We start from the raw sequence: 26,333 nt of genomic DNA on the forward strand, positions 1-26,333 counted from the left end.
TGATGAATAATTAAGATTGTTCGATCGTTGGCGAATTAAGCAAAAACACGTGTCTTTGACGGGATCTGTCGGTCACTTTTTATAAAATTGCACGTCAGTCGTCGAACGTCCTTCATAGTTTTCTTACTTTCGATCGAGTCGAGTCGGATATTCATAAACTGACGTAAACGCGCGACGCGTTTGCTTCTCTCGCAATTAAAACGCTTAAGAAAAACTCCGGTTTTAATGGATTCGTACTTGAAACCGCGAGGTTCGAAGATTATCGCACCGACGATCGATTATAAATATTTATAATGATCTTTTTACGAAAATAAATAAAAATTTAATTTCTGGATCGAAGAAATTGTTTATCGAGTGTTCATTCTATCTGCAATTGTCTCTGAAAGCAGCGAATTTATTTTTGTCGAGCAACGAATGGGATTCTGGCGTCGTTCTGATGTAACGAAATTATAGTGATTATCGTGCCGCACGTGTAATCGCCGTTGGGAAAGGTTTCTCTCCATCAAACTGACGAGTGGACATCCGCGGGCCAGTTCACGCGAGAAAACCGTGTTCCCTGTGCGATTAATTTAATATTTCAGGGAACAACGATATCGCGGGGGCGATATCGCCTGTCCCCAGGGACTTTAGACTCGCGTAAACTTGATAATTTTATACACAGTATCGCTCAACGAGTGGCATAATCGACCGGGAGGTGCACGTGCATGGAGAAATAAATATAAGCTCGGGGAAAAAAAAATTTGTTCGATAATAAACTTTAGAAAGGTTCTTTTTTTTCTATGATTCGTTTATCGTCTCTATGTACAGAGTATACAGTATCGATAACAGAAAAGTGATACTTTAACAGGCTTTTAAAAGTTTTGGAAAATTATTAGAGATTGAAGTGTGTATGACAAAATGTCGTGTGCTTTCTATTTATTTTTAAACGAGACAATTGCTTCCTCGTCGGTAGCATTACTCATCGCGGGATAATCTGGTATATTGCGCTATTCGTATCGCATTGTTCGTTTCTTTTATCGGAAGAATCAAGTACGATGACTTCGACGACTTTCTCGGAAAAAGTTTCGCGATCGGGCATACCTGCTTTCCGCTGCTGATAAGCGTCTTTCCTTAATGATAAGATAGCGATACGATAGAAACTCTTTTTTCGGTACAGTGCATCTGTATAATACAGGGTGTTCGGCCACCCCCGGGAAAAATTTTAATGGGGGATACTAGAGGCCAAAATAAGTCGAAAATCAAGAATACCAATTTCTTGATGGAGGCTTCGTTAAAAAGTTATTAACAATTAAATTAAAATATTTCAAATCGTTCTGGAAAAATTATTTTCGGTTGCAGGGGTCAATTACAACCATTTTTGGTCATTAGACATACCCTCGAAATCCTACCCACTTTCTAAAAAAAAATTCGAGAAGATGTGAAATTTTTCGACGGAAAAAAAAAATTTCAAATCGTTTTGGAAAAATTATTTTTAGTTGCAGGGGTCAATTGCAATCATTTTTGGTCATTAGACATACCCTCGAAATCCTACCCACTTTCTAAAAAAAAATTCGAGAAGATGTGAAATTTTTCGACGGAAAAAAAAAATTTCAAATCGTTTTGGAAAAATTATTTTTAGTTGCAGGGGTCAATTACAATCATTTTTGGTCATTAGACATACCCTCGAAATCCTACCCACTTTCTAAAAAAAAATTCGAGAAGATGTGAAATTTTTCGACGGAAAAAAAAAATTTCAAATCGTTTTGGAAAAATTATTTTTAGTTGCAGGGGTCAATTGCAAGCATTTTTGGTCATTAGACATACCCTCGAAATCCTACCCACTTTCTAAAAAAAAATTCGAGAAGATGTGAAATTTTTCGACGGAAAAAAAAATTTCAAATCGTTTTGGAAAAATTATTTTTAGTTGCAGGGGTCAATTGCAATCATTTTTGGTCATTAGACATACCCTCGAAATCCTACTCACTTTCTAAAAAAAAATTCGAGAAGATGTGAAATTTTTCGACGGAAAAAAAAATTTCAAATCGTTTTGGAAAAATTATTTTTAGTTGCAGGGGTCAATTGCAAGCATTTTTGGTCAGCAGACATACCCCCGAAATCCTACTCAGTTTTGAGAAAAAAATTCAGTACGGATTAAATTTTAAACGTTAATAACTTTTTAACGAAGCCTCAATCAACAAATTAGTATTCTTGATTTTCGTCTTATTTTGGCCTCTGGATTCTAAAAGAAATCGAAGGTTTGCAATAAAGGAGAAAGGAGACGAGAAAAATCACGAGAATCGTACGACTCGTGTGATACGAACGATTCGCGATAATCTCGCGACCCTATCGAAGGCGTCGGTGTTATCGAGACGGCAGCTGCGTCGTTATTCTTTCGCCTCGATTACAATCGAACGATCGAATCGATTGACAATAATGCAGCGATTGTCTCGAGCGAAAAATCTAAACTTTCTTTTAAACCAAGAAACTTTACACTAACGATACGACGCACTGTGTCGACACAGATAAGGAACAAAAATGGCAAAATCCACGTTCACTGTAAACAATCTAGTCGTCACAAGATTTTTAAATACATCTTTCTTAATAAAATAAACTTTCTAGGCTAGTACATTCGAGCTACGAAACGAAAAAATATAGAATAAAATTATTTACGTAGCGGATAGCAAAGTTTCGAGATAATAATGGATGGTAACAATAGGAGAATTTCTCTCCCGAGAGAGACGTTTTTGTTGCTTCGCGAAAGAACTATTATTACTGAAGTGTCCCGTGAAACCGTAAAAGGAGATGCTGTGGATCTTCTTGTGACAGATTGCTCGCGAACCGTGCCAGGGACGTTCGAATAGTTCGCTGGTGACAATTTACAATAACCGCGGCGAATCTGTGCCGACTACGATGCTTTCACGCGAAATCTGGATCGTCATTTTGTAACCCACCTGATGATCATCGTTAGAAACAACCTGACAAGCTCAATTTATCAGATTTAACATCCCTCTGGGGATTTAAACCCGAGCGATATTACTAATTTTTATTTTTCAACTGTCAGCTTTTTTGTGTAAACAAAAAATATTTTTTCACTGCTAATTATTATGTTTCCTCGCGAGGATATTTACCATATTTTCTGGTGATTAGAACGTAGACGAAATAGGCGACGATCAGGCCGCCGATCAACGCCAGCATCTCAGCGAGGAGTTCCAGCAACATTTATCACGCGTTTCACATCGTATCGTTCACCAACGAGCAACTAGCAAACGTTCCACACTTTCCACTTTTCAGGATGATGCGTCTTTATTATAGCAAATGGCATGTTGCCTCGACAACGATCTCGTTTCTTCGATTCTCCGTCATTTTCAACGCGTCTCCTCGATGTGTCACTCGCTGTGAAATTTCAATGAGTTCCCTTCGAGTTCGATCCTCCGTCGTTCTTATTTCAATACGTGTCGTCCTCTCGCGCGTTCCTCGCGTTTATTATGTTAATGAAACCTTTTTATCGTTCGTGACCACGTGTCCTCGGGTTCTTTTTTCTTTCCTCTCCCCCGAGCGAAGATTTCTACGAAGTTATGCGAGAGCATTTAGCATTTGGGTACACAGAAATCTCGACGAACCGCCTGGGAACGCCAGTTTAGAGATACACTTCCTAACTTTCTCGTTTTCTCATGATCGGTTAATACCGGAAGATTTCAACAAGCATCCTCCAACGAGCGATTAACTGCCGGCAATTTCTGATTATTACGGAAGAAAAAATTACACCAGAGATTCGATTCGCGGAAATCATCTCTTCGATCGACCGTTTCGTTATCGATTTGGTTACTTTCTTCCTTAATAACACTAAGTAGAGGCTTGGGACTACTCGTCGATGTTTTTTTCTTTATTCCAATATTTATTACACGAGCCATCGAGTTCCTTTACATTCGCGAAATCTTCTTTTGCAAATCAAGTTTCGTTCGAGATGATCGCAATTTGATTTGCAGAAAATGAATCGCGTAAAATACACAGAGATCTCCAGTATCCAGGAAAGTCTATAACGAGCTCTGTTACGCCGCGATATTTAATTATAAACGCTATAAGGCTTTACAGCGTCGGTCGGGATCGTTTTATAGTGTAAATAAATTCACGCGCGCGCCAGTGAGAACGGCCTTTAAACTTTAATTTGAATAGTAGCCGGACGAAGGATCCTCTGAACTTTGAAACTCGTCCCGGAACGATCTTTTCGCGAAATACTTGTCGGTCGAGTGAACGAATTATCGAACGAGTTACAATTACCGTCGTTTACGATACGTTAAAAACTTTCGAGATCGATCTCCTCGATGAAGAGATTACGTAACTTCGAACCGGATCGCGTCGTTTATTTCTTAAATATATAATATCGAATTTGTTTACTCGCGTTACTACGTCCGATAGAAACATGCTAACGAGAACGTTTGCTATTTCAGGTTTCGGTAGCTGGCAATAAAGTCGCCATTTTTCTTCGTCGAGCAGCGTATGTAATTCCAGTCTCCTATTTTTCGCGCCAATGTTCGCTCGACTACTTAAAATCGTAATTACCTCGGTTGCGCAACGCTCGATACGTAAACGATCAATTATCGAATCAAATCGCATTAATCTCTCGACTACTCGATAGTAATCGCTAGCGATCGACTGTGATTACCATGGATCCCCGTTCAGAGAGAAGAAAACTAGTTACAATTTTCGAATTATTAATACTTTAACTGTTAATTCTTTTATGGTAGTTTTTACGATTTTCTACCTAGTGTGCTTAAAAAGAATCTCGTTTGTTTTCGTGAAATTGTTCTCTAAGATTTATTTTTGCTCGAGAACAGAGCTATAGACTGGTCCTAGGTACTAGAATCGCTCCGTATATGGATAAATTAGCGGAAGACGATGACGTTCCTTATTGACAGAAGCGTCTTCCGGAGAAATGCGATTCTTAACGCTTTGACGGCCGTTTGAGCCAGCGATCGGCGACTTTCGCTAAGGTTTCGATGCAACGAAAGCCTAGAAAACTTGTTCCTGATCCGAAACATTTAAATTCAGCGTTTTATAAGCCCCTGAATACCGTAAGATCGAATCTAGTCGACTATAACGTCGTATCGAATTTTTAGCAACAACGCGAAAACCACCGAACCCAAACCATTCTGTTTTACGATATCGCGAGAAAAACAAGCAATTATCCGCGGTATATCTCTCGGCTGCAAACCGCCTTGCGTCGAGTCTCGAAAAACACGTCCAACTGGCAACATTGGTCCGAGAGGCCCTTCCTACTTGTTCGATTCGACTTTTTTTCCCAACTGATACGCGAGCGTGCGAACCGCGATAAACAACGTTCGGCACCGTGCAACAAAACCGCGGTGCAAAATTCTATTTTCCATAGTTAAGTTTGCAACTTTCCAGTTATCGCGAACAAAAGTGAATGCACGTAGCTTAAGTAATAACTGAACGCGTTTACTCTTTACACGTATGCAAAATCGCAATCTGGTGCTCGGTTCGATAATTTTTTCGATATAACTGTCTCCGCTTACGTAAAACGTTCGAGTGCACATTTCGTAACGATGCACCGTCGATCGAACGAGCGGGATCACGTACGCGCGAGTACGGCCGTAAACGCGTCGTACAGTCGGTTAGAACGGAAACGTTTTAACCTGGTCGAAGATTCTCCGCATGGCTTCGCGCGCGTTTCTCCGCGCGTCCTTCCGCCATTATCGAAGCCAATTAACGTTTTCCCAACGCGACCGTGTGTTTATCGACGTACAGCTAAGACTGTCCCGCGAAACTGTTTCTGTCCTCGTAAAAGGAAGATCGAGTGTGTACAAAGGGATCGCGTGCAATTGAAACGTACTTTAGAATCGACCGTTCGGATTGAGTTCTATTATCGTCTTTTATCTATTTTATCTATCTTCATTCAGATTCTAAACTTAACGTTATATGACTCATAAATATTATTTATTAGCTATTAATGATATGGATGTATACTCCAATTAAAAGAAAAAACTGCATTTTAATGCAACTGTCAACGTAGCGAATTATAATAAAAAGTGTTAACGTTGCAGTAACGACTCGATCGCTTTCTAACGAGAAATATCGACGAACGCCTTCGATCGAATGATCGGGGAAATATCGATACGCACTATCGACCTGTCGGTTCGTCGAGATTTCGTGTACCCCCGTCGAGCTGCGATCCGTTTTAAAACACTTCGAATTCACTTTCCGGCGTCACTTTTGTCACTGACGGCGAACGATACTTGCCGGGGAGCGCGTGAAAAGTTGTTGGAGTCGCGCGTTTGGTCGTGTTCCAGTCTGTTCGACTGGTTATCGCGGAAAACGCGAAACGAGCGACGACGGAACCGGCGAAATCACCGCACACACCGTGTGTGTGTGTAATCGCAGGCCTGCACCGCTCGCGACTGAGCCTTTTGCCAAAGCGGTCTGATACGCGACGCTACGTACCCCACATACGCCGCACTGCTCTACGGCTTCCTTTTAGTGGGGGATAACTTTTGCGAGGGAACCTACATTTTCTAAAATCGTCAGACGGTCTTTCGAACGCCCGTGGCGTTCCCTCGCCGAACCATCTTCGAATTACACCATTTTTCCACGACTTTGCAAACGTCAACGCGACATCCGTAAATTCATAATTCACATTTACATGGATTAGTTAAAAAGAATCGATCCACCATTCGTAAATTTACAAAAATAACTGGCCACCGAATAAAAATTTCTATCGTCGTAAGCCATGACTGGCGATACGTATTATTAACCTGCACAAGTACTAGGATTAGTGTATTTCTGTATACGATTTTCCTATCGTTTTAAAAATTATTGATAAAAGAACGTTTGTTGCGACTGCCTCTGCGATCTGTTTTCATTATCAGTGCCCCTACAATCAGTTAAAAATACCAAATGTTTCGCTGCAAAATGTAATAATACATTTTATCCGTGGTAGGATTAACTGAAATCAGTGTAGATTGCGCAATCGACGAAAGTATCACTGCTATTTTCCCACATGCTACGTGTAACAGTTTTTCTCTCGAGTTCTGTGTTTCCAGCCGATCGAAAAACGTTAAATTTATTTTCTTACGCGACAATGACATTGTATTCCAACGTCGATGGGACTAAAAATAAAATATATCAACGGCAGTTGCACCGTAGGATCAGAAAATGTACTTTATCGTAGTTGACGGAAAATTTCGCTTGTTTTACGTAATGCTCCGGTTAAAAATGTACTTGTCCTCTGATAAAACTTTATTGGTACGCGCGTGACGTATCGCGTTTATGGTCGCGATACTCTGCGTTTCGCGGAAGATCTCGGCGAGGCCTAGCCCGACCTCGATTCAAATTCGATTCAAACGAACGGAATCGACGGTAATGACACAAGAAACCAGCGTCATTCTATGCAAATCATCCATAGAATTATGTTCGATAAATATTTATCGAAAGAAACTCCTGAAACGCGTCGCTAAACCATCGTTTTGTAACGTCAAACGCAACTCGACTTTGTACGCGTTTCCTATTTTTTCTCTATTAATAAAACAGTGGGAACAAACAACCGACGTCCCACCGAATCTAAAATTGTTTATCGTGAAACAAAGTTTCCGGTTTCATTGTCTCGTAATTTCCATTTGAAACTTGTTACTTTTTACATTGTTTGACTTTCAGAGCAACGTCACGAAGATCTAGATTTTTGATTTTCTTCCTCGATCTTTCTTTCGAGTCCTCTTCAAGAACATTCTCTATGCGATGTAAATTTAAAAAGGCAGACTACCGTAGCATCGGATAATCTATAAAATCTATATAACTTATATTTAGAATAATATAATTTATAAATTATCCGATACTGCGTGTTCTTCGTATTACGATAGCGACGAACAATAACGATGGAAGTGTATAATGCGAAGCGTATACTCTTTTAAATTTTTCTTTCGTTTAACAAACGAGGACGTAATGTTTGCAGTCTTATCGCGCAAATAGGTTCGCCGAGGACGGTAAAAATCGACAATTACGCGAATCGTTATCCTCGAACAAGTTATCGATTTAGAACAACGCGTTTGTGTGCTATCGTCTCCCCCCCTCATCCCAGTAATATTATTCCAATTTAATTAATATGGTAAATTTCCTCGTGGATCTTATCTGACTCGTTGGTTACGCAATCAGCGAATTAGTCCTCGAATAATTGCATTCTTCATTGTTGCAGCCAGGTCGTAGTTTCGTCCTTCGACGAAGGAATCATCGAGTGATTCATTTCGCGAAGAATAGCAACATCAGGAATTGCAACGAAAACAAACGTTCCTACCTTTCTTTATCGGCTTTTAAATTAAGTAACAGCTCGTCGAAAAATAATCTTCGCGAATCGACGACGAATAAAATGGCGTCGTCGCGGAGTTCTTCTGGCTCACCGAGTTACAAGTCATCGCGAGGCTCGAAACGAGACTTTTTTTATCGATAGGATCGATGAAAGATCTCGCGGATGAATTTACGCCGATGAAACAGCGATTTCGACGACGCAGAAATCGGACAGGACGTGCGAAAGTATCGCCCCAATTTTTCGAACGATACTTTCTTCGCTGGTGTTCGATCGTTTAACGAATTTTGCGCGCCTTTTATTATTTAAAACGCAGGAATTCCAAGGAACTCGCCTTACTGGAATAAAATGTACGAGTGATACATATGCGTAACACAGAGTTAAAATACAGTTTCACTTTCGTAACGTGCGTTTTCTATTTCTGCTGTATAAATTTTATTTCAGTTTCTAGTCCTTAATAATTACTCTTTAGTCGAGCTGCTGGATAATAACCTGTGTGCAATTCAAGATCTAGATTTTACTAAATTCATTCTATTATATTCGTTGTTGGATGATGAATTTTTAGTATTTTTTAGAATTATTCAAAATTTGAGAGCAAGCTTCGATACAGAATACTCGCAAGCTCTTAGAATTCATAAATAAATAATCGAGAGAATCTCTTGGAGAGTGATGACACCTTGCAAGGACTTTTTTTTTTATGAGAAACGTATAATCGTCAACTTCCAACGAATTGTATACATTCTTATCGACTCTTTTTTTAACGAGATCGCGTCCCGTGAGAATGCTCGAAGAACCCCGAGCGACAATTATGATTTCTATGTCGACTTGCGTAACCGACGAGACCGAGACGCTCGAATATAATTGAATCGCCGCGAAGAGAATGGAGAAGACGTCCATTATGCACTCTTCCCGGTTAAGTGGCCGCTAATGTTACCGTTCAACCGATCGGTTAAATACTGGCGTCGTGATCGAAGGATCGATGACGTTGGAGGCGATAAAATGCCAGATCATCGGTAACTGTGGGCAACATTCCGTTTAACGAAAATAAACGCCTTTCTATCTATCATTTTTTACAGCGTGACTTTTTCAAAAATCCGTATAGTCCATAGGAAATACAATCGAAAGCGTTCGTAAATTACTTTCGAGGACAGTAGTCGGATTACAGATACGCGGGGAGCGCCTGGCGGTATGCAACCCGCCTTACGCGACTGCGTCGCCGGTTGCCCACTCGTTTCCAAGTGAAAATCTTTGAATGTGACGTAAAAGTTAACTTCGAAATTAATCTGTTCTATTTTATATGATAAAACGAAATTATTGTTGTTAAGAAAATAAATGGATGGGTGATTCGTAGCGACAAAAGTGGAATAAAAGACTTACTTGACAAAGTCAATTGCAGAGCCACAGCCACACGAATGAGAGCATCGGCCAAGGGTACAATATATTTATCCAAAAGCTTGTCATCTATTAATTAGCGTTAGTCGAGCGATCAGTGAACTTAATAAGGCGTTAAAACTGATAACGCGATTGCTTCTTTGACCCTTTTCGCTCAAGTTCCTTGCGTTCTCGTAAACGTGTCATTTTCACGAAGATAGAGACGGCCATGTACAGGGTGTTCCATTTTAATTTACGACGATCGTAAATCTGGCGAAAATTTAAAAACCACCAAGAGAGAAAACGGAATCGAACGAGGTCGTGAGAGTCATTAAAGTTTCCCGGAGAATTATCGATAGCTAAAGGCGTAAAGTACGTTTCAAGGTTAGCCTCGTCTTTCTAAATGGAACGTCTCGTTCGTAGAAAAGTTCCATGACCCGAACCGCGTAAAATAATTTTTAATTCCATCTTCAACCGACTTCGAGTGACCTTTCGTACGAATCGTATGGGTCGAATTTGTTTTGCAAATCAGCTGTTTTAAGTATCGTGATTGACCTTCAAATGTCGAATTTAAAAAAAAAATCTAAGTTGACCCTGAAGCGTCCTCGACTATTAAAAAATTATTTTAGGCGAAGCTTCGATGACCCAGTCTATCTACTGCACAAAGCTCAAAGGTCAAATTCATCTCAAAGGCAACCGTTACTTAAAAAAAATCTTTTTTTATTCGAATCGAAGTTTATTCGATCAATCGTTCCAAGCAATAATTGCTTCGCGATTCGTTCGTAAAATTTATTCGCGGACGTTTCACGCTCCGCGGTGCAACAAAGCGTCAAAGAAGCGATCGTGATAGCTATGAAGTTAATAGTCGTGTTTTATAGAGCGATCGAGATTTAAGGAAGAGAACGAAGGTAATCGATACGCTCGGGAGTTAATTGTTAAGTAGGTAACAGATACGAGCAACGTGTACAGATATCGATGCTGTAATCGAGAAAGGAATTCGAGACTATCGCGACTCGTCGGTCTTCTCGCTCGAGGACGTTCGAGACTCTTCCGCAGATGGCAGCATTTGTTGGCGACCAAACGACGCGATCGTTTCGCGGGAAAAACATCATCGATCGCAATTATCAATATCTTTACGCACTATTTTTATGTTCCAAGACTAAATAAAATCTTAAAGAAGTCAATACAGCGAGTTATTCGTTATTCGAACTCCTTCCTCGATTTTGTCGATATTTGATTAACTTTAGAATCGATAAATGGGAGAACAAGTGGTGGACGTTGATTTTAACTTACATGCTGAATGATCGTACAGTCGATCGATCGGCGTGTCGTCCACGTTGCCGATCAAGCCCTCCACTATCTTTTCAACGAAATCTCGAACAGTTTCCATCGCGTTCGCCTCTTCTTTCGCGCTGGCCGAAGCCAGGCTCGAACAGGCAGCTGCATTTTCCACTCCTGAAAAGAAATTTGCATCGTTCAGGGCGTTCAGGGTTTCGGAAAATTGTTAAAAAAGAAAAATGATGAATTGCTCGTTAGTGCACGTTGCTTATCACACTGCATGACAATAGAAAAACAACGACGACCAGCACAAGTATAATTTAAATAATGATACGTGTGCTTTCGTCATTGCTTCGTAAAGGAACGCGTGCAGCAACTTTTTGCCTTCGATTTTTCCAAAATAGCTAGAAATAATAGAAAAGGAACCTTAATATTAATCATTGTAATTTTCCTGTCGCTAAATATCGTTTCGACGAGGCTCGAACGATACAATATTCGTCGTACAATATTCGACAGGTGCATTAATGAAAAGAATTAAGGTCACTACGCGGTTTAACAACTGCTGTACTTTATTCTTTGCATTTCAATGGCTTTTTTTATGAAATGGAAGAAATAGATTAATGGATCCACGTATACGTAATAGTACATGATTTTTTCTTTTAAATATTTTGCATTTGGAATGCATTAACGTTAATTCGAACTTTCTACGGTCGAGCACGTGGAAAGGATCGTTGTAAATTTCTAAAGGCGACCCGATACCGGGCGCAAAACAGCTGTTCGAACGTTGTCATTTTAAAGTGGGTCATCGGACACGAGACGGGCGACATTAGCATAACTTTTACCTTATCAATGGCTATGCATAAACATTTTCCTGCAGAAACGCTCGCATGAGACACCTGACAGGTTCTAATTCGAATGTTAAACAGAGGACTTTGCGAGACACACGGTAAACAAATCTAAATTTTATCCCTTCCCAACGATCAATACAATTGTCATAAATTAAATAAATTTCCTAAAATGAAAATACAGAGTTTAACAGTAAGATGAAACAGGATTAACAAAGTTCAATCTACCATTAATTGGTCTTTTGTCTACGTAAATTTCCCTCTATTGAAGTGTACTTTTTACATGTTTCGTTCCCCTTATATTTCATCTTGTTATTGGTTTGTTTGCATTTTCATTATCAGGAATTGTGTATACCAGAAGAGAACCCCGTTCGCACGGTCGAATCGTTCGACTGAATTCATGCATGTCATTGCTCCGATTGCCCAAAAAAGAACATCTCTCTTCACGCTTGCCTACCGATTTCCAAGAGCAAAAGAACCTATTATCTTTTTATTTAAGCTAAAATTCTTCGTAACAAATCCCTAGCCTTCAGTTATAGTGTAACACCTAGAAATTTGAAAATCAATTATCCTCGAAGCGACGCCTCGCACGAAAGAACACCGTCCCACGTTTTTACGTCGTTTTTCCAAGAAGAATTCGTCACTTCCGGTCCTGGACTCGTATCCGTGCACCTTGCACAGCGGTAAATACGAAAAAGAAGAGCACGGTGGACTTACTCATTCATGCGTCAAAAACTTTCTCCCACCGGAGGCAGAAGTTTCGTTTCTGCGCGGATCTCGTCGCAATCTACATCCCCTAGCCCCCTCTCTGCAGACACTGGGCCCGAACGAGCTCGTTTGCCAAGGTCCCAAGTGCACCGTATCCGCGAATTCGGACGCGTAACGATCATCGATGCGCCGCGATCGCGAATCCCTGTCCAACTGACACGGCCGAGCGCTTTCTAAACGAAAGTATCGACGACCATTAAAGATCTACCACTGTGCGTCTTTTTTCCCATCGTGTTTGTAACCGCATTCTCTTAGCCGGGTACCGCAAGACCGGTATATTTATCAGTTATCACGCGGAGGCCAACAGAACGCGTCGATCCTCGCCTCGAGGATACATTTTGCTGTTCCTCCTCCTGTTCCCGATCAAGGTTGCTCTCTCTTCTCCGAAATTGGCCTAATCCACCTTATAATCGCTGCTCTCCAAATACCAAAACTTGACGAACGAACATTATTTGCCATTTTTATTTTACCAATTATAAACGACGGTGATTTTATTAAAAGTTTTACAAACGTCAAACTGCTCTCCTCGCGAAGGATTTTGATAAATTTTTAATTTCAAGCTGCGGAGGATTATGTTTATAACTGTACTTTAATCTCTAATCACGTGACGTCAGATTAACTCTTAACTTTCTTTCCGATCGTGTTGCATCAAACCTGATTTCTTTAAGATCACTCTTCTTCTCTTTAAATTGCTTCCCTCCTATATTGCCTATCGTTCTGTAATAAAATCTTGCTAGACTGAGCCCAGATCTTTTGTTTATGTTGTACTGCACGCGATCAAGATCACTTTTCTTCTCTTCCAGCTGTTCTACATCTTACGCATTCTACTTTTGTTGTCTTGGCCTTTTTGCGGTACGATCCTGTGGAATTAAGCCTGAGTTTTGTGCTTTTTATACTCTACGGGATCAACATTCTTCTCCTCCACCTGTTCTACATCTTATATTCTACGTTCACAACCCCGTATCTCGATCTTCTTTCGGCTTGATCGAGCCTGACTTCTTTTCAAACTGTCTTATATTTTATATTCTGTCTCTTCGTCTTTACGTCTTGATCTTCGTTCAAACACGACTTTCATTTTTTTTTGTTATATTCCAAGAGAACGAGATCTCATCTTTGAACTATGTCTTCATCTTCTTACGATTGAATCTTGTTAGAACAGCCCTGACTTTTACTCGTCTTGTACTTCGATCAAGATCGCTCTTCCACTCTTTAAACTGTCAAACTTACTTTTTATATTATTTTATATTAGATAACGTCGAGAAAATAAACTGTTGCGCGCCTTAAATTCCATCCTCGAATCACAAAGTCTTGGTCTTCTATTATTGCAGTTACATCACCGATCGAGATCGCTGGATCGTTTCTCTTAAACTTGACCGTGATCCTTTCCATCTCTTCTTCGCAAGTACTCTCGCAAAAATTCCACAGTTCGTCGCGTCACAATTAATTTCTCTCTTCGACTAATTGCTCAGCGATCCCGTTTCTAAAAATTCAATTGTACCTTTCGCCAGACGCGTCGAATTATTTCGAAAACTCTCGGAGAACCTGTTTAAGCCTCTCGAAACTTCTCTGTGAGTGGTTTCGAACTGTACCCAACCTAAGCGTTTTTTCTCGACGTTGTTCTCGGTTTTGATTAGGTATATCGCGACTTTCGCGCGTTTCTCGCGCGCTTCCGACGTCCTTGCCAGTTATTTTGCATTACCGTGCACGCGAGTCGTTGCATAAAGTCGCCAATTATTCGGTAGAAAATCCGCCGGGTTATATAAAACGCTAATACCGCTAACGAATCGATCCGAACGAACGCGTTCATCGAACCGGAGCCAATGAATGGCAAAACAAATAAAATTCTGCGAGTTTGTAGCCATTGGATCGAACAAACTCTGTTCCTATCGAAGGTAGGAGAAAATTGCACTGTTTAATAACTCTCTAACCTACAGATTTAGTTACTTTCTATTTCATTCTAAATAACCCTGAAAAGGACCCAAGATAAAGTTCGAAAATTGTCTAGACGAATATAATTCAAAGTCTAAATAAGTATAAAGATAGTTCCTTTCGTTTCTGACGAGTCCTAAACGCAACGAAACATCGAGCTTGATTGTAAAATTGAACGAATGCATAAAAACACGTATCACTGAACACGATTCACGGACTCACATGCGTTCGAACGGTAGAATCGGCCAGACGACGGAGGTCTCGTCGCTCGTTGTGAACGGTGAAAAGAATCACGTCGTCGTCAGCGATGCCTGGTGAAAATGACAGTCGAGAGTCTGCGTTGGCGGCTCGTTTCACGGGGGAATTGATTCCGATTAACGGAGCAGAAGGGACCCGGCGAAAAAAGGCAACGAAAGATCACAGAGGTGCGCGACGACGTTACTCCCATGAGTACTGGAGCAGAACTGAGAGGTTCGCCACCTCGGGCCCGAGAGACAACAAGAACCGATCAGCGCGCGGGAGTTCCGCCTCTACGGGGACCGAAAACCGAACGGAATTCCGCCCGGAGGCTGCACATTCGATCCAAACCTCTTCCAACTAGTAATCTGTATGAAATGAATTTGTAACTTTGTGATTCTAACATTCTTCATTGGTTTCGACTAAGAAGAAGTGCCTACGAGCGTGGAAATCGCATTTAAAATAAGACTATAGTTTTCGTCGATAAGTAGAAAACAATTATAGAAAGTTCTGTCTGAATCGGACAAAAATTATAGGAGTTACAGGGAAATCACAAACACGCAGATTTTTAATGCGAGTAGGTATCTGCTGTATCGATATACGATGGTGGAGCCATCCAGCGTCAACGATGGAAACTATTTGGCTTTGAATTATTAATGATAATTGTGGTTAATTTCAAATATAAATACAGAGAACGACTAAGCAAAATCTTTGAGCAGTTAAAATACTATGAAATATAGAATTTCTTAATGTTCTCGTTCTCATTTCATGCATGTCTCGTTCGACGAAATCTTTTCAGAGATAATGCAAAATATTAGCTCTGCTCTATGAATACTGAGACAGTAATTTCGTGTTTCTGGCGTGAAATTCATTCAAAAATCATCCTTAACCGCGAGCCATAGTTTGCTGACCCCCCCATACTAATAGATTCCGTCCGCGTATCGCGATCGAGTTCACGTTTTCGAGCGTTTCGTCGCGAACGTTGACCCCGTGGAACCGTTTCCTCTTTTTTGGCAGACACCGAAGAACCTGCGTTTCGTTTAATTCCAAATATACTCCGACTATTCGAGCAAAAATGTCGGTGTTGGGGGTATCTGGTTTTCAGAAATTTTGTTGCGTGGAATGCGCGCCGAGGCCCCGAGAACCCCGCTCGTTTCCTAGAAGAAATAACGAGCGCGGATCTTTCGGGCTCGCGAAAAACGAACAACAGGGACAAAAGTGTTCGGCACGATGCAGTCTGACCATGTTTGGCGAAAGAACAGATCCTCGGAATAGGCAGCAGTTAGTAAACGGAGAAACCTGATGCGCAACCGTGTACAAAGAATGCGCCTCGATTTGGACTAGACTCGAGAACGCGCCTTTTCCAACCATCCATAATCCTTTTAGCGGGTATTAAGTTGCCTTAATGAGCCGGTTACTTTACCTAATTAACGGTTAATTTAAGTCTACTCGACACTCGTGACGAAACAAATTTTCCGATCGAATTTCCTCCTCTCTTGCTCCATGAGCAATTATTCAAACCGAACCATTATTGTCCATTTTAAAACAACTTTCGCAAATTATTAACTTGCGAAAGTTTAATGTTACTAGTAATCGTCAACACGTTTGGAATGGTTCGATAGCTGTTCTTTGTAAGGCCATTGAAATCAGCCTCTTCGATATTTGTTATTGTATTTTCTGATTTCAAACGATTTTCTCAAACTAGCTAAAGAAAATTCTAATTTTGCCACGGATAGAACTCCCCTGTAAGATCGTATAAAATTCCTAGAGGGTGTTTGACGTAAATTTGAGTTATCTTGGCGCCCCGCCGCGGCGTAATGGATTCCCATACGTAACCGGAAAACGTCGCTATAATACCGGTATTTTGCGTCCCGACGCGAGTTTCGAGCGCGTAACGGGAGGGATCGCGAATCCGTAGGCCGTCTGCGATCATTTTTCGCCGGTAGGCAAGAAAAGTAAAGTTTCCACGAGAGGCTGGCGTATATCTTGGGCATCTGGCGTTAGATGCGGGCCCCGTTGCTGATCAAACGGCCCGATACGATTCACGCGGCAAGATCGTAGCTCTGCGCAGCGAACAATGAGCATCGCGGGGAATCCAGCGTGAGATATTTTTCGACCCGTTCTTATTGTTGCTCTTCCGTTACACGACTTTTCTGCCCGAAGAACAAGGACGACCGCGCGCCGACCCGACTCGGCACAATGGGGCCCCGAGGAAACTATTCAAAATGGAATCAACGTCAATTAACATTTCACCGGCAACTTTCTCAGCCCGCCATCCGGGCCAATTTTATTTTTCCCCCTCTTTTTTTCCTTTTTACCTCGTTGCTTTCTTAACGGAGCTCGCGTGTCGCGGGACTTTGACACCCGCGTTTAGGTCTCGTTTAGCGAAATTGGCGCCCCGCGCGTTTCAAACATCGATTATCTCGAGAACGGAGCCTCGTACAAAGGAACGTTATTCCCCGTTTTCCACTTATTTTTAAGCGAGGAATTTGATATTTGTACAGTTATCAACGAAGCACGGTGCTTATCTCGCGGATCGCATTCTTCTACATTAATCTTAGACCAGTTTATTGTATTGCTTATCTCCACCGGTACACTCTAGATAAACCTTTTTACGAGCAGTGTTCGTCGAAGCAACAAACTTTCACGCAAAACTGAGTTACGGATCTATCCTGATCTCATTCTCGAGTCGTTGACAATTACAAAACTCAACTTGCTGGTCAAGTTTTATTCGATAGTTTCTTTTTTTTTGGAAGATTGAAAGAAAACGAGCTAGAGTTCGATTGCTGGATCGTGGAAACTCGTTCGAATTTCTCGGTCTGTGCGTGCGGAGCTGCGTCCCAGAGCGATGCAATTAATTCCTTTTCTCCGTATGCACGGCGTGCATCGATTCGTCGATCGTTCACCGCGCCCACGGGTCCCAGCTTGCAAATCAATAGGCCCGCGGGGACCAGCAATTGACCATGGATCGTCCTCGAGCGGTGTTCCAGTGTCGCCAGGTTCGCGGACAAACCTTCTGCAGCCTGTTCTTTCCGAGGGGCCAGCATTAGAGAGGAACTCGTAGGAATGCTCCACCCTGCGCCACCTGGGTGACTGCATTATTTATAAGGGATCGCCGTCCCCGGCCGACGCAATTGATTTTCTCGACGCGAAAGACGTCCCTGTTTTTTTTATTCGACTTTTATCTTTTATGGAATTCCCGTTTCGATCTATCGCGAATCTGCACCGAAAGGGCCCCAGTTCCGATGACCTTGACCTCTCGTATGCCATCAAGGTCACGGTCGGTATCAGAGTAGATCATTACTTTTATCCTAAATGCCTCAATTTTATTAAAACTGAAAACCATAACCATAAAATTTCCAGTTCCTTGCATAGCTACGTTAAAGAAAAGTAAAATAACCTTGACTCTTCGCATTAACACGCGCGAGCTTCCTTTATGCGAATTTGTCAGCCGATAAAACGCGATCGCTCGCGAGTATGCAATTAGAAGTCTCATTACGACGATCTCGTTCGAAGCTTCGTACCAATTGCGCATTCTTTTCATACGTATCCTCTACAAACCTGCGACATAGACCCGTGACTTGGCCGTATTGAAGAATCGGCGTAGATCCTTCTCGTCGATCAGTCCCCCGGAAGTCGCGAGCCCGGTCTTGTTCAACCAGTATCTGTGCAAAAGTATTTTCTCGTTAAAGGAACCGTTACAACGACTCGTAGCAATAATTAAGCGATACAAAGTGACATTTCGAACGAGGAAACTGTTGCAGAATTAGCGCTGGAACTGCCCCGGAAGTGATAAAAAAAAATGGTAATTTCTAATAAAGATTGTACAAAATTGAGCGTCGTCTTAATTCGTTTGTAGTTTTAGCGTTAAATAACGCTTTAAATTCGCGGGATTGGTTAATGTACGGTGTGTGAAACCTTCGTTGGCGACAAAAGAGACAATGCCAGGCGTTTTCTGACGTGTCCCAGCGCGAGCAGCCTCTTCTGCAGGATCTTGCCCCGCAATCGCTGCAACGCACTCCACGTCCCACGAAAAACGGTTTCAGGCAACAGGCGCAACGATTTTCGTCCAACGGGATCTGCTTCGCTTCCTGTCTCGACTCTCCAGACTTTCTGCAATGCAAAACACCAAGTTCGTCATACGGTAAGTCGAGATTACCTTTAAATTGCAGATTTTAGTTTTCCTATTAAACTATGCACCTCTTTACGTAAATCGATTCTTCGGTGTTAATGGTACCACCGTTGGAAAGGCAATATTTTTCGAGATATTTCACATTTTATTTATTTATTGACGAGCAAGAACTCTGTACATAATATACACAAAAATATAGTTTAAATTATTTTAGGTAATTTTGAATACTTTGAAAAAATTCCATAAGACTTCTTTCACGGTTCTTTTGGATTTCCAAGGACGCCATCTTGGTTTAATGTGTCGAACGCATCGGATATACTGCGTGTCATAACTATAAAATCACTCTAAAACCCAATTTTTATTCGTTGCCGTTAAAATAATCAAAAGCAAAGTGTACTCGTTTTTAATAAATTTGTAATGAATTTTTTTCTCGAAAGTGGGTAGGATTTCGGGGGTGTATCTAATGACCAAAAATGATTGTAATCGACCCCTGCAACCGAAAATAATTTTTTCAAAACGATTTGAAATTTTTTTTTTTTGACGAAAAATTTCACATTTCTCGAATTTTTTTCTCGAAAGTGGGTAGGATTTCGGGGATATGTCTAATGACCAAAAATGATTGTAATTAACCCCTGCAATCGAAAATAATTTTTTCAAAACGATTTGAAATTTTTTTTTTTTGACGAAAAATTTCACATTTCTCGAATTTTTTTCTCGAAAGTGGGTAGGATTTCGGGGGTATGTCTATTCACCAAAAATGCTTGTAATTGACTCCTGCAGCCAAAAATATTTTTTTTAGAACGATTTGAAAAATTTTTTTTTCGTCGAAAAATTTCAGTTCTCAAATTTTTTTCTCGAAAGTGGGTATACTATAATATATACAAAAATATAGTTTAAATTATTTTAGATAATTTTGAATACACCTTGACTTTGAAAAAATTCCATGAAAAAGGAATTGAGTCGTTGACGTATATTGTTGGAAGTATTTTAAATTGCATCGTAATTGAATTCCAACATCGTCGACCATTTGAAACGTAATCGATGAAAAAATGTACACGGATGCACCACACGCCGACGCTAAATCGTTTCAGATTGATAGCTATTTACAATCGTTTCGTAAACAATCACATTAAAGATTTTAAACGTCCATAGACTTACACGCGTACGATAAGTATCTACGATTAATTACACGCATATCCCACTCGATTAAACGACCTCGTTCTAAAACGCCGCAGCTTAGACGCTACACGCTCCGCGAGTTCTGTGCGTAACCAAGAGCATGCAACGAGTCGTTACGCAACAACGTGTTTAAATAAATATACTTTCGAAATTGCTTTCTTGTATTAAATGCCTGTAAACTTTCCTCGACGATCGTTCCATTACGCAACAGACTTTGTTTGGACGTTTTGACGACCGAAAGACGATCGAAACCAAAATTGAGAAATTAGAAATTTCAATTATGTAAATTTCACCGCTTCGAAAGAAGAGAAACTTTCGATTCTCTTTTTTTTAAGGGGTCAAAGTTCATCTATACTTAACCCTTTCGAATATTTAATTTTTAAATATCATTTAAGGTGGCTAGAGAAATAATACGATACTTGAACAGTCTAATTTCTCAAAGAATTAAAGTTTAATATATCAAGACGTCTCGTGGTTCGTAGAATTGGCATTAAAAAATAATTTCCCATCGACTTTGCACCGTGATTATCCCCGTCTTGGATCGTAATTTTCTCGCTGCAACTTTTGCTTTTCGTTAAACGTTTCGACAAATTGTTTGTAATTACGGACGGAACAGGGCTCGTACGAGACGAGAAAAAGACACGTTACGGCTGATTCTACTTGCACGAGAGTAATGATTGCTTTATACTCGCGACATTTGCGACACACGATGCGTCTGCCATCTTTGACGCGCCGTCTTTTGTTCATTGTGCCTCCTGCACGCGCGTGCAATTAATTATTCATGCACGGTTCGATGGATTACATCGTTGTTTGCCTCCGAGCTCGCCTGAATTTTTGCCATTCCATCGTAATTCTCTCACAAAATAAAAAGCAGTTCTCTCTCGCGTCAGTAATCCTCAAATATTTTGAGAAACACTTTTCCAAAAGACAATTACAATTTAATTACTTTTCGCCCCGGTTTCGTTATTCCTTCGTCGGTTTAACGCAACGTTTGATACAATCGTCTCGAATAATTGAATCCTGTCTGATTAACTTACATTTTCGATTAGGCGGTTGGATAATCCCAATTACCGCGGAAAACTCGAGGAATAATTACTGGAAATTACGAAGAGATTGGCATATTTTACCTTGTTGTTATTTTGAAAAAGCAACTTTATTTTTTAGCGACGTTTCTTTTATTTTAAAGCCTCGAAAAGATAAGAATATTTACATCGAGTTTTCGATGACGTAAGATACGAAACTTCCAAAAATAAAACTTTTTTATCAGCGATGGATCATTCTTTGTTTCGAGAATCTCAGCAGAAGATATCTGTAATTCATTACTGATCTTTGACGTATTTGTGTAGAACAGGGATTTTTAATACTTTGAGTACTATAAACAAGGCAATTATTTTTTAATAGTATTCATCGTACGACAATAAATTTTAAGATAGTATCGTAATTTACAATCGTAACATTCGTGTTACGATGCTTAATATTCCACTTTCATCTACATTTGCATCGAGTAGGAGATCGAAAAGAGCCTATAATTAAAAAGCGTGTCGAGAAAATTTTTATGAGAACATTTCGGGACTAGAAAGGCCCGGATCACAAAATCGAGGATCCTGCAATCGAAAGTTGTTTAAGCAGAAACCAAAGTCTAGGATGAAAGCAATTTACGAGAAAATATTTTTAAAAACTTCGCAAAGTATCTCTAAAGATAGGTAACAAGAAAAATCACTGCAAAACAGGAACAGAAAAATTTTCAAACAACAGAAACGAGTCATTATATTTGAAGTAAATTCGAACGAAAAAATTGACAATACATTCCTCGAATCATCGTCGACGATAAGGTACAATTTTCCAAAAAATTCACTGTATCTTCGTCCACGTGATCAAATTTCACAAGCTCTGGTATTAAATTACAATTTTATCGGGAGGGGAGGGGGATAATCACTGCTCCACTATTAAATTAACGATAAATAACAGTTTGGATTAGAGAGGATCACTGTGCCACTATTTAATCCTGGTCAGTCCTCGCGATCGAAGAAGGTAGCAGCAGCTCTCAGCCCAGAATGGCTGTCCTCGTCCCTCTCCATGTCAGAGGTGACCACCTTGACCACTACGACCTCGATGGTGATCAGCAAGAAGAGCACCATAAACGTCGCCATATTATACTTCTCCTGTCCAGCGACCACCCTGTTCTCACCCTCGAGCAACAGCGTGGAAATGATGACCGAAACGTACGCCAACATTCCGACTCGCTTTTCACTTTTAACGACCGCTTCATACACTCGGTTGTATCTCGAAAAATAATCGCGAACTTCCGAATTAATTTGCCGGAAAAATAATTATCCTCTTCACGCGCCAGTTCCTGCCCGCTCCAAGTCGTCAGCCCGCTATCTTCGAGGTTAATAAAGGTAAATTATTATCTTCTCGTATATTCTCCCAGAGGGAGATATCTGGAGGCCAGGAAGGAAAGAAAGCAACCGAATTGCTCAATCAAACGCGTAACATCGAGCCACAGGAATTACGTTGTTTTCTCTTACGAATCACGCGTGGTTCAAGTTCAACCGCGATTCAATGTCGTTTGTTACGTTCAACGTTCACACCTCGATCCTCTCATCTTTTCACAGATATCGTTCTTCCACGCATTTTCTTTAAGAACGTGGCCCACGACGAGCGATTAATCAAAGCCAGGTGAATCGAATACTATGTTTCGCGTCCCGGTTATTTTTAATGACTTTCTTGCGCGCGTCGCTTTCAAAAGCAGTCGTGTCCCCTTTTTAGCCGCGTCTTTCACCCACGTAGAACGTCGAGGAAGCCTGAAAACCTGGAACCAGTTCTCTTCGATTGTCCAGCGTCCATCGATGACCTCCGTATTTGATCGCTGTCTTCGATATGGAGCACACGATGTTCGATATATTCCCTCTATTCTTCTCCCAGTTTCCTACACTTTGCACAGTTCTGCTCTAGGAAGACCAAACTAGGTGACCTGGTCGAGTATTTTCTCAAGATCGTAGAATAAACATATCTTTTCAAACGCAACTTTGCATATGCTTCTCGATTATCGTGACAAGTAGGTCGAAGTATCGAACACCTATCGAGACAACTCGATATTATCGTATTATAATCGTCTGTTTCGAGATCCCGAGACAACTTGTCTTCTAATTGAGAGTCTTTCTCTTTGAAGCTTCCCAAGGTCTTCGAAAGATTCTTCGAGCACAGTCCAAACGTTCTTCTAAAAGTTCTTCTCGCCAAAACGACGCACCAGGTCACAATCTAAATATTCCCAAGTTCTTCAGCCTTCGAGCACGTTGCACCAGGATCCAGCGTCGTCTCGCCACCCAAGTGGACTCGGTGTCGATTTTCCAAGATCTCTTCGAGACGAGATGGGTCTCCGGGACGGTGTTCCATGGACCATTTGGTGGACACCGTTGGGCACGTTGTCGGTGCACGTTGCTTTGTGTCGGGCTGCCGGTTTGAAAGTGACAGTAGACTGGTGGTCGGGGAAACTCGGCGTTATGCACGCTCTGGCCTCTCCGATGGTAGGAGATCTCCGGACTCGGTGCCATTTCACCTGGACGAGGTTGAGCACACCTGGCCCGACCAATTAATGGGAACTTTCACTGGATTTCGACCGTGGCGTTTCGCGAACGCGAGAACCAAACGGAATCGGACCGCCACGTTTGCCCCGCGGGAGGGATTTACGAAATCGTCGCTCGATCCGATCGCGGTTACGATTCGAAATCGAAAACCGAACGCCGTGACGTAACTTCGAAAGCGTCGTTACGCGGTTTGTCAACCTTTCACGACCGTTCGACTCGCGTCGCGACTCGTCCGACTTCTTTCTCGGTTCTTTTGGATTTCCGAGGACGCCATCTTGGTTCAATGTGTCGAACGCATCGGATACACTGCGTGTCATAACTATAAAATCACTCTAAAACTCAATTTTTATTCGTTCCCGTTAAAATAATCAAAAGCAAAGTGTACTCGTTTTTAATAAATTTGTAATGAATTTTTTTCTCGAAAGTGGGTAGGATTTCGGGGATATGTCTAATGACCAAAAATGATTGTAATTCACCCCTGCAACCGAAAATAATTTTTTCAAAACGATTTGAAATTTTTTTTTTTTGACGAAAAATTTCACATTTCTCGAATTTTTTTCTCGAAAGTGGGTAGGATTTCGGGGATATGTCTAATGACCAAAAATGATTGCAATTGACCCCTACAACTAAAAATAATTTTTCCAAAACGATTTGAAATTTTTTTTTTTTTGACGAAAAATTTCACATTTCTCGAATTTTTTTCTCGAAAGTGGGTAGGATTTCGGGGGTATGTCTATTCACAAAAAATGTTTGGAATTTACTCCCGCAACCGAAAATAATTTTTTTAGAACGATTTGAAATTTTTTTTTTTGACGAAAAATTTCACATTTCTCGAATTTTTTTCTCGAAAGTGGGTAGGATTTCGGGGGTATGTCTATTCACAAAAAATGTTTGGAATTTACCCCCGCAACCGAAAATAATTTTTTTAGAACGATTTGAAATTTTTTGTTTTCGCCGAAAAATTTAGGCACCTACCCCCTGTCGATTTTCCTTAAAAATTCGTTTTCGATTTTTAATAATTTTCTTTGACACCCTACAGAAAAGTTGTCTAATACTTTTTTGTAGGTACCCATGAGCTCTATTTCAGAAAAAAGTTTCATTGAAAAATATTCGCTATTGTAGGAGTTATGGCTGTTTGAAAATTGAACCACTTTTATGGGGTTTTTCGCATTTTACAGGGTCAAGGAGCAACTTCTTCTATATTTTTATAATTTATACATATTCTTGACTAAAATACACGTCGTTTGCTTTTTTAAACATTAAAATCGTCCAATCCGTTCGGGAGTTATGATTTTTTAAAGATATGTACGAAAATTCAGGGCCACATTTCTGGCCTTACATTATATTTTCAGTAATGAATTTTTTTCTCGAAACTGAGTAGGATTTCGAGGGTATGTGTAATGACAAAAAATGATTGTAATTGACCCCCCTATCTGAAAATAATTTTTTTAGAACAATTTGAAATTTTTCAATTTCGCCGAAAAATTTGAGCACCTATCCCGTCGATTTGTCTTAAAATATTCGTTTTTAATTAAAAAATGAGGTATAGAAATTAATTTTTTTCACGATGGCGACGTCTCAGAAGCAGTTTGGAAGTCACCAGAGTGTTTCTGACTAGAAAGTCTCGTTTGATCGCGGGTAAATCGATCACCGAGGGGGCCTCCTGAAGCAAGTGTATCGTGAAAAAAGTGAAATTGAAGATTCGAGTTCGGTTAAGGTCATCGACAACTATCGTAACACAGATTTGCTTGCATCTCTGTACCAGCTGCAGTCACCGTTTCATAAGTCTCTGTCGGTGCTGCTGTAATCCAATTACGTAACCAGTCGTGTAATTTCTTCTCTCTCCCTTACGGTTGCATAATAAACTGGCGTCTAGAAAGCACTGGTCGTTTCGCGTCTTACGATCCCCAGAAATCGTTCGAGGGACCCCTAGTAATTTTTCTAGTTAATCTTAATAACAGTTTCGTTCGCAGAATTAATTCCCCGACGATCGGTAACCGATTACCCGCAATTCACGGTCTCCTAACGGAAAATCGATTTCCTGGGAACGTCTGTACGACTTGGGTCAACTTCCCGTGGATTTATGAGCCGCTTATTCAGGTCTCGTTCAGGCGTTTTCATCGACGACGAAAATAGTGCGAAGGACGACGGAATTGAGACGGAAATGGTCATGGAAGACGAGAAAAAAATAACACGGCGAAAGGAAAATAAGAGTTTGTAATGGAAATGTTTCTACGGTATAATGAAGTATTTAAATTCAGGGTTAGGTTTAATGGTAGATAATCGTTGAACCTTGCCTATTGTACTACTGGTTCTTCGTACATTGCTTCTACGCGGTATTTTTCTTGGATTTTATACATACATGCTATTTTGCTTAGCGTAACAAAATGACCCGATATAACTAATTCGTATTCAAATGTTTACACTCGACGTTCGTTATCTCGCTTATAATTTTCTCAACAATGGCTTTTGTAATATATCAGAGTAGCTTTAGTTCTCGGGATTTCCAACGACCAATATTGAGGCTAGACTTAAAAGTAGCCTTCGGCTGGAATCTCGCGTTTACGCAATTATGCAATTATCTTGGTATGACACGTAGCTTTCTAGCAATTTACGTAATAAAGATTGTAATTATAAAATTTCAAATACTATTCTTTGTATCTCGAGACTAATACGACAACGAGACAGTTTCTTCGGAATTAATTCAGTTCACTGGG

The 26,333-nt window shown here is 40.6% G+C and overlaps 2 protein-coding genes across 10 annotated transcripts in view; one reads left to right on the forward strand and one right to left on the reverse strand.

Annotated features, from left to right (window-relative positions):
• LOC143350269 (uncharacterized) overlaps nucleotides 1-26,333 on the reverse strand; it is a 47,737-nt gene that overhangs the window by 12,402 nt on the left and 9,002 nt on the right. For 5 of the 9 annotated variants that reach the window (XM_076782252.1, XM_076782251.1, XM_076782253.1 and 2 more), the window contains exons 2-5: nucleotides 18,637-18,831; nucleotides 18,280-18,383; nucleotides 10,955-11,116; nucleotides 9,668-9,751 (exon numbers count right to left, since the gene is read on the reverse strand). In XM_076782252.1, coding sequence (XP_076638367.1) covers nucleotides 9,668-9,751; nucleotides 10,955-11,116; nucleotides 18,280-18,383; nucleotides 18,637-18,831 — 545 coding nt within the window. Of the gene's footprint in view, nucleotides 1-3,107; nucleotides 3,545-6,119; nucleotides 6,406-9,667; nucleotides 9,752-10,954; nucleotides 11,117-14,703; nucleotides 14,919-18,279; nucleotides 18,384-18,636; nucleotides 18,832-26,333 lie in introns of those variants that run through there. The other 4 variants (XM_076782256.1, XM_076782257.1, XM_076782259.1 and 1 more) reach the window with 4 other exon arrangements.
• LOC143350272 (choline/ethanolamine transporter flvcr2a) overlaps nucleotides 18,649-26,333 on the forward strand; it is a 39,347-nt gene continuing 31,662 nt past the window's right edge. The window contains exon 1 of the mRNA XM_076782265.1: nucleotides 18,649-18,862. The gene's annotated coding sequence lies outside the window, so the exon portion shown is untranslated. The remainder of the gene's footprint in view (nucleotides 18,863-26,333) is intronic.

Source organism: Colletes latitarsis, chromosome 14 (assembly GCF_051014445.1).
Source record: "Colletes latitarsis isolate SP2378_abdomen chromosome 14, iyColLati1, whole genome shotgun sequence".
NCBI classification, from domain to species: Eukaryota; Metazoa; Arthropoda; class Insecta; order Hymenoptera; family Colletidae; genus Colletes; species Colletes latitarsis.